The sequence below is a fragment of the Cinclus cinclus genome, chromosome 1, assembly GCF_963662255.1.
Source record: "Cinclus cinclus chromosome 1, bCinCin1.1, whole genome shotgun sequence".
Classification (NCBI taxonomy): Eukaryota; Metazoa; Chordata; class Aves; order Passeriformes; family Cinclidae; genus Cinclus; species Cinclus cinclus.
In genome coordinates, this window is record NC_085046.1 from 29,062,586 (window position 1) to 29,077,987 (window position 15,402).

A 15,402-nucleotide genomic window follows, 5' to 3' on the forward strand; every position below is an offset into this window, starting at 1 on the left:
GCTTCATGAGGAGTGGCCGGGGTACTGGGATTGTTTAGCCTGGAGAAAAGGAAGATGAATGGCTGCCATGGGTCATCCTGGCAGCTAGTTTGCATTCCTTTCTCCAGAGTATCTCTGGCGTGCTCAAAAAGAGGTTATGACCACAGACAGGGAAATCTTGCCATATCTGGAACAGATAAAACATAAATGAGTAAAGCTCAGCACAAATCAAAGGAATGAGATTTGCAGTTAATTTTTACTTCTAGCATTTTCCCCATAGGATAAAAACATCACGTTGATTGTAAAGACAATACATTTCTAATAATTGACAATTAATAAAGTTCATGCAATAAAAGTTAAAATGGGGAGGCAAGAAGCAGATATTAACTCATGTAATAAATTGCAAATAGACATCAAAAAGATTTTTATAAATCCTCTTCAGAAGTCATAGCTGATCTAACAGTCATAGTTAGATTGCTAAAATACAACTCAAATTTGCTGCACTTAAAACCATAATTTTCAGTTGTTTACATAATTAATTTCAAATCATTTAATATACTTCTCCTTCTGTTTTCTAAACAGATGCTTTAGTCTTTCTATGTTTATTCTCCAAGTTATACATATGCATTTCTTATAAAATCTGATATACCAAATCTGCTTGATAAAAGTTCAGTTTGCAAGTAGAGACACAAAGGTGCAGCCACACCTCGTAGAGGTTATGGTCATTTCACTGTTGCTGGTTACAGTTCTGTCTGAATGAGACGTAGTGCTTTCTTCATGTTCTCTATTACTGAAAGAAAAATAAAAAAGAACTGTGAAAAGGTATTAGAAGGGCATTTGTACAATCAGAAAAAAAAGTCACCTAGTTTGATTTAGTAATTCACACTGAAACTGATTTATGGTCACATATTTTATTTTAGAGATTTCCATTTTGAAAATTATGTCATTGATACTAAAACAGAAAGTAAAAAATTCATTAATCAAAGCGTTTAACTTAAGGGACTTGACAAGAATCCTTTCAGCTCCCTCATTTCTCAACAGCAAGCCTGGTAATGAGATGTGATGTGTGTATTTGTGGTGAGATACTGCATTCGTGTCAAATACAAGGCATAGAGTAAGAACTGGTTCAACCTGAAAAATCACATTCCTTCCTGAAATATAGCTGTTAGGGGTACGGACACAACCACCTGCATTTCTTCACTGATTCCCTCCCACCACTCTCTATTTATATTGTGCAGTCGAATACTTTTGAGCTTAGTGGCTTTCACCATTCTCCATAAAACTACTTAGATCTTGATCCTGAAGGTTCTCACCCATGATCTTTCAATTTTTCTTACTTGAGTAGTCCCAATAAATTCAATGGGACAATGTGTGTGATTGTTTTGCTAGAACAGGTTAGACCATTATAATTTATTGCAAATGTTCTCACACGGTATTTATTCTTTACTTTGACATCCTAATGGATTCTCAAGCACAAGTGATCAGGATGGGGGTATCTGGCTGTTCACAATGTGAAATGCAAAGCAACATGGCAAAGGGGCACTTACGGAACATCATGTCCTGTGGTTCATAGGTGTAAAGCCGGTTGGAGTATCTTCCTGTGATATCAGCTCTTACTGTGAGAGACGGGTCTGAAAAAGTATTTGGGTTAAACACTGCCTTCCATTCCCACAAGAGCTGAGGATGGTGGCGTGACATTACTTTGGCAGCCCTGTTTCTGATTTCATCAATGCAGCAATTATGAGGCCGTTACGCTCTGTTCCAAACAACTGCTCTTTGCTTGGAGAATTCCTGAACAAAAGCTAATGCTCACTTTTATATTACACAGCTATTTTTAAGTGATAGGTTATATATGCATTTCATTTGCATTTAAAGAAAAATATCCTGTTTTCCAGGTTCTCAGGCTACATCAGAAGAGGTTAATCTGACCAGATGCACACATAATGGGGGTCATGCCTATCTATGGCAATAGATAGCATGACTTACCTAGAGCCTTCAGAATGAAAATCTTCTGATTCCTAATGTTCCCAGAGTGGGAACAAGTTGTTGTGGACCTTTCTTCTCCCAATTACCCTTCCAAGATTTTTATTAATTTACTGCTTGCTGTAACTACACTGCTGCTCTGTCTGAGTGTGGGCCAAACTTGGAATGCCATCACAGAGCTAATCACTCCAGGCTCCCTATACAGAGAGTGAGAAGGAACAGGCACTCTGGGGCATAATTAATTTGGTCCATTCCAGAAGTCAGCTCTACAATGGAATAAATCCTTAGATGCCACTGACTATTGATTTATTCTGTGGTAATGTCCACTTTATACCCATCTACATTCAGTCAGATATTTGACTTTTTCAGTAAATTTTGTTTTGTAACAGCACTAGCAAGAAGCACTTAGAGCAAAAGCCCAGATATTAACAGACTTTTAAACATCTTGCTCTCAAGCCCAAATTAGTACCCTTCAGGATATATCTGCAATCTGAGGAAGTTAACAAGAGCCAAAGTATACAACAGAGGCAGAGAGATTTTCTTTTGTCAAAATGAGTATTTTTAAGATCCCCACAGGATGACAGTGGCATAATTCATATGTAACAACTTGGATGATACATAAATATTTTACATACCTACGAACATGATTCGAGGCACATATTGTCCATCAGGTGACAGGTTTTTATCTGTGGTTTCATGCTGGTATAAAAATTAAGGCTAGTTGTTAAAATGTTTCTACAAATATTGCTGAAATAGTACCACTTATGAATAACCTTGTACCAGAAGACAAAAAAAAAATAGATACTACTCATGTGTGAATATACACACAAAAATGCCTCTACTTAAATAACTAAAATGCCAGATACATTATCTAAAATGGCATGAAAAAACAAGAACAGAAAGAGAAAGAACAGACCATGAAACAATACCAGTCAAATTGCCCCAAACCCTTCATACCATGAGATTCAGCATAATGAAGTTATTTTGGGCCATTTCCTGTATTTCTTCATTTTCTGCAAAGGCTTTCTTCAGTGCTAGAAAAGACAGGATCACTTTGAAATCCATCTCAAATGCTGCCTTTCCATCTGTGCTTGGGCACCACATTTGTCAGAGACTGGGACACATTGTTCCTGTCTCTGCTGATTCACATTCTTCAGGGGACACTTAAAGGCTCTATCACTGCTTTTGGGGGCTTTTTGGCCTATGGCAGTACAACCTCTGACTATGAAAATGGAAGCTCTCTTCTTTTATGGAGCCTGTTGTCTCAATGAACACCATGTCTTGGCTTGACAACAGTGCATTATTCTCAGAAAATTCTTGTTAGATCAATTTCAGCAGCCCTGTCCTTGCCTCCTTCTTTAGTTACCATCTCAGGAGAGCTAAACAATATTAAATCTGTTCAATGAGTCAGTAGCCAATCTTTGCCTCTTAATTTAAACTCAGTGCTGCATTTGGATAGCAGTACAGCAGCAGTGAGAGTTTTTCATGTTCTTTGTTGTGTAGTTTCACAGTGGAGTTCTTGTAAATAATGGTAATAAATTTTTCACTTTTCAGATACATTTCCATTTACCTGTTTCTCTGAATAATTTTCAGTCAGTGTAATGTAAATATATAGATAGGTTCAGTTTCTTATAAAAGTATTCCCAAAATTTGAACACACACAAAAAATCAAAATTACCTTGGCAGTATTGACAGTCTTCCAAATGATGAATTACCATCAGTGGCTTGTTACTTTATTAATAATAATGAAAGATGTAGTTAGGTCATTTGACTTATATTCAGAGGGGTGATTTTACTAGCAGACTGAAAAAGGCAAATTGCATTTAATCTTATGTTAACCCACAGTAAAACCATATAGAAGTCCTGCAAAAAATCACAGAAATTTCTGAGCGAGGAAAAGCACATAAACACTTCATAAAAGAAAGAAATAGAGAAACACAGTTTCTACGTCTAAATAGGCTGTCAATAGTAAGAGATTCTAGAAGGAAGAAACAACAGATCCACCATAATTTCATTCCCAGGTAGTAAGTAATCAGACAAAATAAGTATTTAATGCTGCTTAGTTGTGAATTTCTCCAGAATTAAGAAAATAAAAACAATATATATGAATTGGAACAAAATAGGTTTTATAAGATTGGGTTTATCATCAAATATTTCCACGAAAATTTTCTTGGGTTTTAAGCTTTCTTGAACAGGTATATATTACAGTATATCACTTATCTTCTGTAAATAGTTTGTTAAAGTGTTAAAATTTTATATTTTGGATGTCAAAACATAAATTCTGTGCATTTTCTCACATGCTTTTTTAAAACTGTATTTACTGTTCAGCATATTGGTTACTAATTCTTGGTCTGGTTTCAATGTCAGAAGTTGTTAATTTCTAACCATTTTCACACAGGATACATGAAATTAATTGTCTTTTGTTTTACAAATAATTTGCCTTAAATTTAGCCATAGCTCATGCTACACTATTTTGATATACAACAAACTGCAAAAGATATTGAAATAATTATATTGTTATTAATTCTTAAATATATTTGCAGCTGAGTCTCAGAGAAGAATGAGTTTGGAACTTCCATTTCTATTAAGATAGTGAGAAAATATATCATGAACATATTCCAGCTAATAAAAGTGTTGGGGGAAACATCAAAGGCAGTAGATCACCATGCAAGAGTAAATGTAATAGATTCAAGGAAGTAATCAGAAGTATATGATATTAAAACACAATAGATGTATTTTAAAAAGTTATGGTATCTATTTATGATTAATAGTTTAAATGACAACCCCTCTTTGTGGCAAAGAAATGACAGCATTACATTATTGACCCATGATGTTACTTCAGAGTTATAAGAGTCTTACAAGTCCTTTTGTTTATAGACTGTTTGTTTTTATTTAACTGAGTGGTCTGCAGACCACCTCTTATGGTGTTTCTTTGTTCTGTCTAATTATTGTGTATTCTGGCAAGATATAGTAACAATTTTGTCTCCTGCTACTACATACTACTACATGCTACTACACACTACTTTTTAAACTCTTACCTTTTCTTTGCTTGATAAAGCCCTTCTTCATAAGTTTGTACCCATGTGATTTCATCTCCCCACCCTAGAAATAAAACAAAGAGACTAACTGCTGGCCAGGCAAGTAACTAATAATAAATTCTCTTTTCTTTTTTTTTTTTCCTCTTTTTTCTTTTTTATTCATGTGTATCAACTTTTGTATGCAAATAATATTTGGGGTTTTTAGTTGAAGGTTCTCTAACATTGTGGATATGCTAATTTAATATCTCTTGAAGGATACACTAAAAAGTTAGAAAACCTCAACCAAACAACCCAACCCCCCAAGAAGTCTCATCTGGTTGTGTATCCAGTTCAAGTCCTTTGACAGACTTGTTAATCTTTCTAAATGCTCAGAGGTCCCTAAATCACCACTCAAGTACTTTCTGCATCCTAGGCAGTGTGGCTCCATTCATGGCAACTCTCATGGGAATTGCAGAACAATTTCTGGTCCTAGACCAGGTTAAAGCTCTGCGTCTTCTGTGCTGTCTGGACAGTGCTTGGACCAGCCCAGATTTGCTGTTGGATTTCTCATAGGACAATTGTTTGTGATGCTTCTAGATCATGTCTTCTTCCAGTACATAGGTCTGTCTGGCTGAGGGTGGGACTCTGGCATGCTGACCAGTGCTTTCCCAGCCCTGGATGCTGCCAGCTCCTGATGCAGGCAACTACACACAGGAGTCAGCAAGGGGAGTTTTTCAGCACATATCAGAATTTCCCTTTGGTCTGCGAAAATTACAGGTAAAGTGCTCAAGGCATCCCAATTGGCCTGAAATCAGAATTAGAAAAGTTGCATCTGTTTTCTGCGACTGCTTTGTAGTTTGCTTGGTTTGGTTTCTTTTCCCCCCAAAACTGACATAATGTAAAATATTTTATCTTTTTTGTCCATTTAAGTTTACTGGAAAAAATAAATCCTGATCTAGGCAAAATAGACAATACATCCCCGACTGATAATAACCTTTCCCCATGAATATTGCTTACAAGAAGTGTTTTGAAATTTCTCTTAGGCTAGTCCAGGTGTTGCATGATTTTGTCAAGTGGTCTCTGAGTAATTAGGCTCAGATGGAACCTCTGAAAAATGTGCAACTTTGCAAGGAGAGGGAAAACAGGTGAGCTGTGAAATATGCAGGCTTATATGCACAGCCTGCAGAAGAGGTTAGGAAGGGAGATGGAGATTTTTTTTTGTTGAATAGTCCCAAAAGGAAAAGAAAGATGGGGATGGAAAAAAGAGCTTGCCAAGCTGTTTTCCTGCTTGTATATCTAAGGACTGATCAGATTAAAAAAAAATTAAAACAGGGTCTTTATTTAACATCCAGGTTGAAAATTATGCACCACAGGGAAGTGAATTACACACAGTCACTCTTTGCAGTGGATATCTGATGAAGAGCAAAGAAAAAGTAATGCCGAAAGAAAGTCATGCAGGAAAAAGTGGTTCAAACTCTTCTGTGTGCAAAAATGAGTCTATAGATAATTTGTTCCATAGCAACTGATGTTATGTTAGGTTACAATAATAATGGTAGGTTACAATTTTAAATGGTCTATGAAAGAATATTTTTCACTGATACATCATGTGCATCTTGATTTGAGAGACCCGTTCTAGGTTATTTGCTTCTGTTAGATCACTATGAGTTACATAAATTATGCAGGTTATATGAGGCCCTCAGTCACATAAGAATAAGAAAAATATCAGAAGAATATTTGAAGAATAATCAGTTTAAGAATAAACTGATGTAGTCAAATGTGAAATAAGAACATATATTAATTAAATAAATAAACTAAATAAAACACACCTCAGGAAGTACATATGTGCATTCTATGTATGTTTTATAAATATATATGTGTGCACATATATATAGATGCACATTCTGTAAATGTACGTTCAAAATAAAAATATTTGCTGATCTATATGGTGAGGTAAGGAGGTAACTACATTCAGTGAACATGCAATACCTCTTGAAAGTGTCTGAGGTGCTCGTTTTTCCTTTTTAATTGCCATTGCAAGGTTGGAAGTGACGGCAATTAGCAGAAGGGACAAGGCCAATGTAGAATGGAGCATTATTTCCCTCCCAGTGCCAGGAGACTGGAAAACAAAGAAACAGCTTTAGTCACATGGATTTGTCACCTGGCACAGTGTAAATCAATATATTAGTGGCATCCTAACAATCTGTACTTCAGAGATCCTTTAGGTTATTTCTAGAAATGCTTACCTTTGTGAGGCAAATGTGAACTGGAGGTGCTTAATTTTACTGCGCAACACTACTTTCAGCCGTCAAAATTAGGCTGCAGGGTAGTGTTCTCATGTGATTCTCATGAACTAGTACAATGTTGTAGTACTGGATCACAACTATTTCAAGACACCGATCCAGGTTTTGTAATTTCAGTGAAATGTAACAGCACAGGATTTGTATTTCTTTTTATGTTGGGGCTTTTTTTGTCAGAAGATGTCTCATAATATCCTTCTTAATTAAGTAGGAAGATTGGCATTTATTGCCCAAAGTATAATACTCTTTAAATAGTGAAATACATCTACAATATTGAAAATGTGGTAATTTTTAAGTCTCCACTTAAAAATTTCCCCATTTCCCATTGCATCTTTTACACTGAATTTCAGCTCAACTCCTGAATAAAACAATTAATCTGTGTTTCTGGCTGGTTCAGTATTCTCTTCCTGACCAAGATCATTATTAGAAATTCAGTTACTTCTGACCTTGATAAAAGTCAGAGAACAAAAGCAAGACCTGAGAAAAAGCATTACAAAGCCAAATCTTTTTTATTTGATAAGTCTACTTTCTGCCAGTACAGTCACTTTAAAGATCTGATATTCAGCTGGATATCAGAGGGTTTCAACTGAGTTTAAGAATGTAATGCATGTAGGCCAGGATGCCACTCAGTCATCTCCCTGGAGATTCCACTTTTCAGAAGTTGAGCTTTAGGACCTACCAGGATGCCCCACTGTGAAATTACTTTGACTTAAACAAAAAACCCCCAAACCATATGAACAATAATAACAATGACCCTCCACCCCTGCCCCACAGAAAAATAAATCTCCTAATTTATTGGGCTGTACTGATAAAGAAAATCTCTAACTTGCATTTAAAATTGATATTAGAATGGAGTTAAAACCCTGACCACTTGCAAAAGAAAATGCTTCATACTTTTTAGGAATGAGAGACATGAAAAGTACTGTTTTGATAAATCTCTTCACATCAGAGAATCACTGTTAGCAGTTAAACTTCTTGTGAACAAATTGAAAGTCCATTTCTAATAACTAGCAATCTCAACTGGAGAAATTAATTCTATTCATGTGATTGGAGAAAAAGTTGTACATTAAAATATGCAAAAGCTAGGAAAAAGAAAAAATTGTCATTTTGTAATAAGAAGTAGTCTTTCATGATGTATTTGTAAAAAAAAGTGCTAATCTCTTTAAATCAAAGGTAGAATAATCTAAAGCTTAATACTTGATTATTATCCAATAGAAAATCAAGAGGGCTTTGAAACTGCACATGGAGGCAGTTTAAATTTAATATTCTGTATTTTTTGATGCTACATGATCCAAAGTTATTTAATTGATTCAGAGAAAAAAAAATGACAGCCAACACCTCATAGATTGCCTTCAGTTCCCTGCCAGAACAAACATTTGCTAGCTAATCTCTATGCATCTATCATTTTTCTTTTTGTATACCTAGGCTTGTAAGGCATTTGTGAACCAAACCTCATTGCTTTACTAAAGGAGAGTTAAGAATGAGAAATACTTGCTCACCAGCAGCGACCAATTCTCCTGATTGAAGGTCCTTTTCCTGGAATTTTATAGTTAAAAATCAGTGATTTAAGTAGAGAACACCTGAGCTGCCCAGGCCTCTGTGTAGCAATAACAGCACATTCACCTGGGAAAAAATGAGAGTAACCTTTGAGCTGGAAACCAAAATAATGTGTTTCCTCCCTCCCCCTTCCTTTTCTGCCATACCTCCAACTTTCTCTCTTGCAAGTTCCCATGCTTATACACTGAATCCTAGCATTTCTCTTCATCTTGGCTTGTATCAGGTGTCTTGTATGAGGATTGGAAATAAATAGTGGCTTGTGTGTGTCTGATACTTCCCCCCTCAAACAGTTTGAATCTGGCTTATGTCCAGTGAAAAAAGAAACCACCAATGAAAGCTGGAACTGGAGGTGCTTTTGTTCCCCGAGAATGGCAGAGTTCACTGGTGCTTGAAGATAGGAATGAACCTAATAGGAAGACACAAGGGTTACTTTGTGTAGAGAAGTGTTATTAACAAATAAAACAAACTTTTTTTTTTTTTGAGAGGGAAATAAAATTATTTATTTAAGAACTATGGTTTAAACTACCTAATTATTACTCCTGGGAGTTGTAAATTAAAAATATCTGTTTTTTGGACATGATGCTTGATATAATTTTACTGAACTTGATAAATACAAGTGATGAATAAATACTTTATTCATCACCTTTGCACAAAGAAGGAATGAACTGGATCATCTTTTTCCTCCTCCTTGAATAGCTTTTGCAGAGGAATCAGAAGCAATCCTCTTTTGCCTCTTAAATGGACTGTATGTTTACATTTCTTAGAAATATTGAATTTTTCCAATATTATGCAAGTAATTTTGAGATCTTGTGTTCTTAAGCTCTGAGGTATTGTGTTTTTCATGGCACAGGTAAGGCGTAAGGGGTAGATATTCAATCAAATAGACTGAAATTAGTGCTGACCTCCCTGCAAGTTTCCTTTAGCAGGATCACTTTCAGCAATCTGCTTCTATATTTGAAAGTCAGAATTTCAGCCTTTGTCAGTTTTGCCAGAGAGGTTGGCAGCCCTGGTCAAAAAGACAGTGTTGCAGTCTAATGCTGAAAGAAAATGACTGTAATAATTTACAAAACCAAGCTGGTTGCCTTCAGTATTCCTATTCAGTCACTGCTTGCTAAGTGGGTCTTACCAGCTGCCTGTCCTTGATTTCTTCTGCATTTCTTCAGCATCCACACATGAACGGAGCATGAAGCCTGAGCTCCATCCCAGGCACAATCTGTGCTGCCTGGCAGTCAAACCACCAGCCTGTGAAGCAGCAGTTAGCAGCCAAATATCCAATATCTGCAGTGTAGAGCACACACTTGTGCACTCACTCACTTAACTAGTGTGCTCCCACTCACGGAACTCGGCCAGCTTAGTCTCCAGGGTAAAGGGGGCGGAAAGTCTTTCCATTTTTCTCCTCCACTCTAAAGATTAGTTTTAGAGCAACAACTATGGGTTAACTGTGTATACACGGTTATATCTAAGTCAAAATTAGGAAATGTAGTAACTATCCAAAAGTAGGGCAAAATAAAGCAGCAATAAAGTATGTGAAAAAGGGACTTCTAGAGAGAGGGGGATGTTGCAGAGTAACTGGCACTCGGAATCTGAAGCTGCTGCTTTTGTGTGAGTCATGCAGCAGATCCAGGTAAGTATTCTTATGTGTAGCCAATTTATGAAAAGTGAAACTGACTTTTAAGTTTTACTTTACAGAATGCTGTACAAATGAAGTTGCTTATGAAGCTCTTACTTTGTCCAACTCTGCCTTAGCTCCTGTGTAAGCAAGGATGAGATCACAGCTCCTGTGGCAGTTACAGCTCAACATCATTCTTGCAATCTTTATTGGCAATTCTGACAAAGACTTTTACACGTGATCAATGTGCCTCTGCAAATCAATACAAAATTAATTAGGAGATCACAAAGAGAGGTCATAGTGTGGCCTGGAGGGGGAAGATGCACCACCACAAATGCCCTAACAAATTTTACACTAAACAATATGAGAAAACTTTGCAGAACATGTATTTTTATGGATGGGAGGTACTTCTGGCTCCTAACGCAGGTATTTGGTGTGGATTTAGTCTGGGCCTCAGTGGTACAAGAGCAGAGAACTAGTCTTGGGGCTTAGAGTGCTGAGCATTAGCTTTCACTGCCAAACAGTAAAAGGAATAAGTGGGAAAACCCTGCAAATATCCATTTGGCTTAAGTCTTGACTGACAGCCAAAAATCCATTTCTGGATCATTCCAATAAAATAATTTAAAGAGATCTAGATATGACATGGTGGTTTGTTTCTGTGTGTGCGTCTTTCAAAACAGTCATAATTGTGGAAATAGTTCTTCTGGTATTACAAGCTGATTCAAAGCAGATGTACTTTCCCCCACCCCCTTCCCTAAAAGCAGAGCTCTAGGTACTGCTCGAGTGAACAAACTACTCCAGTGTTATCTACATGCCAGTTGTTTGCTTTCGCTTGACCATTGCACCTTTTTAGCTTTGTATTCCTGTGAAGACATTGTTATGGAACATAAGCATAAGAATATAACTGGAAAAGCATTTATTGGATTAGTTTTTACAGTGGTTCGTACTGGCTGCAAACAGTGTTCTCTACTTCCCAGGTCAATGCCCATGTTTTCACTTCTAAGCCTTCGATTTATTCCAGTACTGTCACCTCCAACCCCTCCGAGCTTTTCTCTGCATTTTTTAGAAACTGGCCCCTCATCTTTAAACTGCCCTGTGGTACAGCCCCCGGAAAATTGGTTCCAGGGTTCATTGACACCTCGCTCTCAGCTGCTCTGCAGCTCTGTGCCTCTGTGAGTCACTACTGTCTCTTGGCTCCCACTTCTCAACGAGATAATTTTCCTGTCCTCTAGGCTTCTCGGATTTCCCAGAACTTTTTATAGATACAAAGCTTTGAAGACTGTAAGGGGAAAAAAGCAATTTATTATTTTTCATGAATTTTGCTGAGATTTACGGAATAAATGTGTTTTGGTAAATAAAAGGAAACCAGCACTAGATGTTGTTGGCTCCTTCCTTCCAAAAGTACAAACAGTTCTGGACTGTTTATTTAATGATGTGAGAGCCCTGGCAGGCAGGACTTGCCCTTCTACCAGCACATCTTTCTCTGCCAGTGTGGTTCTAGCCATGTCAGGCAAAGCCTGGGAAGCTACTCTGGCTCCCAAGCTGCTGGTGCACCCCAGGGCACACACACTGCCAGCTCAGAAGAGGGGTACCCCACACTCCATGTGCCTGGGCCTTTCCCCAGGGCTTCTCTGGACCTGGGCTGGCATGAGGACCTGCAGAAGTCCCTGTCCTTCTCCGTTCCAGCTCCCTGTTGCTGCGTTCTGGGCAGCTATGGGCTGCTGTGCCCAACCATTCTGGGCACTGTGGGGAGCAGGAGGGGCAGCACTGTGTTGGAGTACAAGCACTGACAGCTCTGCACTGGCCCCTCTCACACAGTGAATTAACCACCACAGACACATCAGGGAACCACATGGGACAGGTAGCTGAGCTTTCTGGTCAAGGACGTGCTTTCTCTATTTTCACTATTGCTCCTTCAGCTGTGGACAAACGCCATCCTTAGAGTGTATGCCACCTTACAGAGCTGAAAACCTATACAAAAACTGTGCTTTAAACCACCTGAGTAGACTATAATTTCTTTAGAAATGATAAATGATAAATGATAAGGCCTTATTAAAATCATGAGTTAAGAAAATACCCAGATTTATTTTGCTGTGAATGGTACATTTTTAAAGGTCTTTTTTAATACTTGCAGTGTCTTCTGGATGTTTATTTCCAAAAGCTGTTAAAATGGCTCCATAACTCTTTGCAGAACCTAAAGTAATTTGCTATCTGACTTGATTTTATCTGAGATTTTCCGGATGATGCGATGTGGTGCTTGGATTCTATAAAGGACCTATTGAAGGAAATTATATGCAAGTACGACTGTAGCTGAAGGACTTGGGTGGGACTTCTCTAGTGCAAATATGATCTTTTAACATTTATAAGCATGCAATCCATTTAAGTTTATCCATGGGTTCCACACGACAAAAATTTGATCATTACCAGTTCCTCTAGTTGGCAGTGTTGCATTACTAATAGCAAAAGGACAACTCTTTCTGTTCCAACTTTGCTATGTTCCAGTGATAAGTTCAGAATACAGATAATTTAAACATAAAAATTGGAGCGCATAGAAACTAACCAAGTTTGAAAAAAGAAATTAAAAATCAATCTAGAAAAAGTCAGAATTCTCATTTTCTTTTCTTTTTTTTTTTTTTTTTTTTTTTTTTTTTAATATATGTGTTCATAAAGTAATTTGAGAGGTGACAGGGGTAGAAACCCAGACCAGATTATAAGGAAGAGAGCCAGGAAATTCAGCATGTGTTTTGGAAGAGATTGAGAGCTTAGAAATATTCAATGAAACTTTCTGACTGCCACAAGAAATGAAAAGCGGCTGCATTTCCCTGCAGTCAGAGTGTCCCAATAAAGACTTCACAAGCAAGAACGCTCTCCAGAAACACATTGGACTACTTTGCAGCAGCTGTGAGAGTGAGTCAACCAGGCCTCTGTTGAAAGAAATCCTGTTGCTGCAGTGCTTTTGCAATATTTTCCTGCAGTGACATCACTATATCTGTTTTAAAATGCAATGCCATGTAAAAAGCAAAAGACACTGTGAGCTGCAAAATGAGTGTTTACAGGATCTTCCAGTGTTTCGGCTTTCTGCACAGGTATTCCTTTTACTATGTTAAAGGGTATATTCCAGGGCTTTCTTCCTTGAAGGACTGACGCAAGGGGGCATGATAGCAACTCGATATCGCTCAGCTTTTGTCTCCCTTTATACTCTCTGTTCTTTGGCCAAACCTTGATCCTCCAAGTTTCTGAGTCCTTGGTCCCATTCCAGCACAGCACACGATACATATTTAACTTTAGGCACATTAGCAACCCCACTGATGTCCACAGGGCCACTCATATGCTTAAAGTTAGGCATGTTCTTGAGGGTGTCTGCTGGATGAGAGAATGTGAGATTGAGGTCTCTGGCAAGTGTCCAGGCAGACTTCTCCTGAAGAAGCCAGACAAGCCTCTCTTCTGATGTGGACCTGTCATGGTGCAGTAATGTTTATCTCCAGCAGCCAGTTGCTGAAAAGGGGCTCTAGCAGATCGTTCCTCACTGACTAAGCAGACCATGATGCTCTAGCACCTTTGGCCATCACAATGCAGAACTGCTCACCTGAGCAGCTCGTAGAGCTGCAGCCTGAGGTGCCTGCACCAACCCCTCCAGTGATGCTCAGCTGTTCCCCTAAAGCTAAGAAGCTGAGCTCATTCACTGCAGTCCAGACAGATATTTTTTATATTCAGTATTATATATTTATTTACATACTTAGTATACACAGAAAACTTGAATAACAATATTTGTAATACTCAAAGCAAACAAAACCTGTATGGTTTGCTATGGCCTCCTCTTTCTACAATTCACATCTGAAAAGCAGGGTGAAGTTAGCCTCACCTAACTGAAAACTATTTCACTTCGAGTGGCAAAGTGGAGATGGCAAACATGTAAAAACATGTGGGAGTATCTTGAAGTACTGACAGGTATCCAAGGTCTTGGTTTTCTTTATCTCCATAGCCATTAAAACTGGTAATTATCACAGTATGGCTTCCACTGAGTAACAGTTTGCTTTTAGTGTGGAATATATTTTTAGCCTGGCCAAGTATAACCTTTTGCTATTCTGTTGTTACATTTATAGCCCACATAATTGATGCATAAAAAAAAAGTCTAGCTTCAGATTAGCTTCTAGCTACAGTATTTTCTTGCTGTTGTTTTTATAAAGCCAAGGATTAATAGGAGACAGACAGAGATATTGGACTGAGTCATCAAGTGCTGTCCTCCATTCCTGGAGGCAGCCACATCATAATATCCTGCTTATATATGCATTAAAATAACTTAGGAATTGTGCCATTCTTCTTTCTCAAGCCTGCCTCAAACTCACTCCTTTGGAGAAACTCTGATTTAACTGGCTTGAACTTACACTTGGCAACTTCTGATCAAATGTTCTTTTGCCAGCATTGCACCAAATGCTGCTTCTCTCTGTCTCTCTGTCTCTCTTGCGCTCAAGTATGTTTGCAGAGAAATAATATCTCAGCTTGATATTTTTTTTTGATGGAACAAAGAAAGGATTTTGAATTTCTTAATTTACCATATCTAGTTGCCCTTTTCTGCATCTATTCTAGCAGGAGTTCACAGAATTCCCGAACAGAGCGCACCATTATGTTACAGATATGGTCTCACACATGGGCCTGTGCAACTACTGTTGCAACAACTCTCTCTCTGAAAATATGTTGTCTTACTTCTCCTTGAGTCACATTTGCTTCTCACAGATTTTTTAATATACCGGTTACTAATGACTAATCTTAATATGATCTATCCTATGACATCCATATCTTTTTTCTTCCAGAGTTTTTGCCAATTTCTGAGGCTCAAACTTTGAGCAGAAATATCTGCCACTAGCCTCTGTGAAAAGAATTTTCTATATGAGTGCCTTTTCCATCTTATACAATCTTTATAAGATGTGGATGAGCTGGCCTTGAGGCCAGTGGGGAAAAC

The 15,402-nt window shown here is 37.8% G+C and overlaps 1 protein-coding gene across 1 annotated transcript; it reads right to left on the bottom strand.

The window, feature by feature from the left end:
* Window positions 1-719: 719 nt before the first annotated feature.
* Window positions 720-7,071, bottom strand: AGR3 (anterior gradient 3, protein disulphide isomerase family member). The gene is made up of 7 exons (XM_062495479.1): window positions 6,966-7,071; window positions 5,001-5,064; window positions 3,641-3,693; window positions 2,920-2,996; window positions 2,598-2,661; window positions 1,527-1,610; window positions 720-769 (listed from the first exon to the last, which is right to left on the bottom strand). Exons 1-7 carry the CDS (start codon window positions 7,069-7,071, stop codon window positions 720-722), a joined length of 498 nt encoding a protein of 165 aa, XP_062351463.1.
* Window positions 7,072-15,402: the final 8,331 nt, after the last annotated feature.

Bases quoted from the DNA above. Each gene is read 5' to 3' on its own strand.
- AGR3 (XM_062495479.1), bottom strand. From the start codon at position 7,071: ATGCTCCATTCTACATTGGCCTTGTCCCTTCTGCTAATTGCCGTCACT. The intron at 1,611-2,597 runs GTATGTAAAATA...ATACTTTTTCAG, and splicing joins GCCTCGAATCATGTTCGTAG to ACCCGTCTCTCACAGTAAGA. The intron at 770-1,526 runs GTAAGTGCCCCT...TTTTTCTTTCAG, and splicing joins ACCACAGGACATGATGTTCC to TAATAGAGAACATGAAGAAA.